The sequence below is a fragment of the Cornus florida genome, unplaced genomic scaffold, assembly GCF_030987335.1.
Source record: "Cornus florida cultivar Cherokee Brave unplaced genomic scaffold, ASM3098733v1 CherokeeBrave_3.0.0_Hap2_Chr11, whole genome shotgun sequence".
NCBI lineage: Eukaryota > Viridiplantae > Streptophyta > Magnoliopsida > Cornales > Cornaceae > Cornus > Cornus florida.
In genome coordinates this window covers 36,482,390-36,486,194 of record NW_026775581.1, presented here as the reverse complement: position 1 = coordinate 36,486,194, position 3,805 = coordinate 36,482,390, and the positions used below count along the sequence as shown (strand labels likewise).

General features: G+C 39.2%; 1 protein-coding gene across 1 annotated transcript; it reads left to right on the top strand.

Annotated features, from left to right (window-relative positions):
- The first annotated feature begins 480 nt into the window (after positions 1–480).
- On the top strand, positions 481–3,069 carry LOC132280958 (disease resistance protein RPM1-like). The gene is made up of 2 exons (XM_059782703.1): positions 481–496; positions 611–3,069. The coding sequence occupies exons 1-2, from the start codon at positions 481–483 to the stop codon at positions 3,067–3,069; spliced, it is 2,475 nt and encodes an 824-aa protein (XP_059638686.1).
- The last annotated feature ends 736 nt before the right edge of the window (positions 3,070–3,805 follow it).

The following is a 3,805-nucleotide window of genomic DNA, read 5'->3' as shown; positions in this document are numbered from 1 at the left end:
TTATCCCTCTTATTTTTCTATAAATATTCAATGCAATATTTTACATAAATTTCACAAAATAATCAAATGTTTGAATGCAAACGTATGCCTGTGACTCACCAGCGCATGAATTGAGAAAAGTGAAAGTTGAAAGAGTCATTAATTAACATGGTTAACACAGATTTTATTGGTTTATGATATCAAGTCAGCAAAATGACATGACATTGTTGATTTGAATGACACGCGTAGTAGGATATTTCCTTGAAAGATGTATTTTTGAGTTGAAATGTTAGATGGGAAGAGATGCTGATAAATTATAACGCGTGATAAGATATTTCCTTGAAAGAGGTATTTTCGAGTTGAAAATGTAAGATGGGAAGAGATGATGATAACTTATAACGCGTAGTAGGATATTTCCTTGAAAGAGGTATTTTCCAGTTGAAAATGTAAGATGGGATATTTCTTTGAAAGAGGTGTTCTCAAGTTGAAAATATATGTAAGATGGGAAGAGATGCTGGTAAATTATAAATTTTGAGAAATATACTAGTAGTAGCTTGATCTTTCTTCCTCAAGAATACTTGGAGGAGGATAGTTCAATATAATAGTAGCAGCTTGATCTTTCTTCCTCAAGCAATACTTGGAGTAGGAGAGTTCAATATAATAGTAGCAGCTGGATCTTTCTTCCTCGAGCAATACTTGGAGGAGGAAGCAGCTGGATCTTTCTTCCTCGAGCAATACTTGGAGGAGGAAGTAGCATTAATGGCGGACATAGCTGTTACTGCAGCACTGATTTTTGCAGACGACGTATTATCCTATCTCAAACAAGAACGGAAGTTCGGAAGAACTGTGCGCACTGAAATTGAAAAAATCAAAAATTGGTTGGAGACAATGCAAGCCTATGTGAAGGACATGGAAGGAAAAGAAAGCAAGAAGGTGCTCAAAATACGCATACGCCGAATCCGAGAGTTAGCTTATGACATTGAGGATATTCTTGATGAGTACATGCTTTATGTGCCACATCGAATTCATAGGCATAGACTCTCCAATGAAGCCCGTGGATTTTTGAATCATGTCATACATTGGAGACCACTTCATGAGGTGATCTCTAATATAAAAGAAATAAAGAGAAAGACAGATGACATTTTAACCCTGGATTTAGTTTGTCCGGCTGACACAGTCACTCCTGAAGATGGCGAAAGTTCAAGCTCGGGTGTGGAACATCATTCGACTCCCCAAATTCTTGAAGACGAAATTGTGGGCATTCAGAAGCCTAGAGAAGATCTTATTCGTCAATTGACAGGAGGAGGATCGAACCACTTGACAATTTCAGTGGTTGGCCCTGGTGGCTCAGGTAAAACCCTTCTTGTAAAGAGTGTTTATAGGAGCGAAGAAGTTCAAGGACACTTCGATTCCCATGCTTGGGTCCGTGTCTCCCGTTCTCCTAAAATGAGGGAGCTCATAAACAACATTCTAAAGCAAATTGGTGTGCCTGAGGAGGAGCTGATTGTCCGTGAAGGTGTTGATATACAGGCTAAACTGAGGAACTATTTGCATCAAAAAAGGTACGTTTTTGTTTTAGATGATATCTGGAGCAAAGGTGATTGGGAACGCATTAAAAAAGTGTTACCCAATGGTTCCAGTGGCATCAGAATAATTGTCACTACTCGGAACACAGATGTCGCCTCGTTCTGTGCGGAGTCACAACATTGCATCCATAGTCTAAATTGTTTACCATGGCAAGAGGCCTTGGGGCTATTCTGTAAGAAGGCTTTTCAGACTAGTGTCGAAAATTGTCCTCCACTATTGGAGGGATGGTCTCAGAAAATTGTGAAAAGATGTGAAGGTTTACCCGAGGCAATTGAAGAAGTAGGACGATGGCTGTCAAATAAGCCACAAGTTCCAAATCATGAATGGAAGAAATTGCATGACAGCCTTGGAACTGATGCCGAATATCTTTCCATTATAAGCAAAATATTACTGCCAAGTTACGAGGACCTTCCAAGTCATCTCAAGTGTTGTTTCTTGTACTTCAGCATTTTTCGTGAGGACTACTCTATTAAGCGTGGAAGGCTTATACGCTTGTGGGTAGCTGAAGGATTTGTGATGAAAGTAAAAGGGAAGACACCAGAGGAGGTTGCGGAGGATTACCTCAAGAAACTAATTGAAAGGAATTTGGTTGATGTAAGCAAATGGGATTTTGATGGGCGAGCAAGATGTTGCCGAGTTCGAAACCTTGTGCTTGACTTCATTGTTTCCAAGTCTGAGGATGAGAATTTTGTCTCAATTCTTTCTGAACTGAATGACTCGCTTTCAAGTGACAAAGTTCGACGGCTATCTATCCATAATACCAGTGCCATTTTGTCACAGAGAAGCAGCTTTAACAGTGTTCGCTCCACATTCTTTTTCAGCTGGAAAAACTTTTCTAACTCTGATGTTGGAAATGTACGTGGTTTCAAAAATTTGAGAGTGTTAGATTTGCAGAATGCTCCTGTAGATAAATTTCCTGAAGGTATTGATCATCTCTCCCTTCTAAGATATCTGAGTTTGAACCATACAAATGTGAAGGTGGTTCCCAAGTCCATAAAGAAGCTCACAAAACTTGAAACTTTAGACCTGAAGCAAACTTTTGTGACAGAGTTGCCTGCAAAAATCGTCCGACTTGTCAATTTGCGACATCTTTTAGTCAGCCGAAAGATTTCTGCAACTTCAAACACTGTCCAAGGAGTGGAATCGTCTGCAGCTTCAAACACTGTCCAAGGAGTGCAGTTGTCTGCAGGAATTGGGGCTTTAACTGCCCTACAGAAGTTGTCAGTTGTAAAGCCGGACAAGCATCGGAAAATTATTAAAGAGCTAGGAGCACTGACCCAACTGAGGAAGCTGGGATTAATAGAGCTCGAAACAAAAGATGGAAAGGATTTGTGTGCATGCATTCAAAAGATGCAAAATCTTTTAACTCTTGACCTAAGTTCAATTAACATCATTAATAAGTCTCTTGATCTGGACCACATGACTAGTCCGCCGCCTGATCTGCAATGTCTATATCTCAAAGGGCGCCTAGAAAAGTTACCAGGATGGATTTCCGAGCTTTGAAATCTGTTCAGGATTAGGCTGAAGTGGTCAGGATTGCAGGGAAGCCCACTTGAAGCCCTTAAAGATTTGCCTTGCCTGATGGAGCTAGAATTAGTTGATGTTTCCTCTTGTAATGAATTAGTATTTCGAGCTGGAAAATTCATGAAACTAAAGATGTGATGTTTGTATATAATTGTGTGTGTGTGTGGTGTGTGATTTAAATGAAAAAGAAAATGAGAAAAAGAAATTATAAAAGAAGTGGGACCCACATCACTTTTTAAGTGAATTGTGAAACCAAAATTGGTCTCTGCCTTTCTCTCTCTCTCTCCCGACAGACGCCTGCTTCTCCTTCTTGTCTTTTTTTTCTTTTCTTTTCACTTCAAGCTTCCATTGTTGATTACTCCTTCATCTTTTGTCGGATTGAGGTTCCGTTTGAGGCAAAACGAAGCTTGTGTCGAGCTCTACACATCCATACCAACAATTCCAGATTTGGTGCACCCTTTGGACTTCGAAATTTAGGACCCATTTTCTAGGATTTGCTCATTTTTGAGGTAGGGACATCTTAAGCCGTGGAATCTTGCTCTATAATGAATCATGCTCCTCTATGTGTGTTATAGTATGTTTAATTGTTGTTGATTTTGATTAAAATGATTTAATTGACAACATGCTAGTTATGTAAATGTGTATAATATGGTTGAATGAAAAGTATGTCTATGTGATGGTTGTTTACATTTTTTTTGAGGTTACTAACATGCTA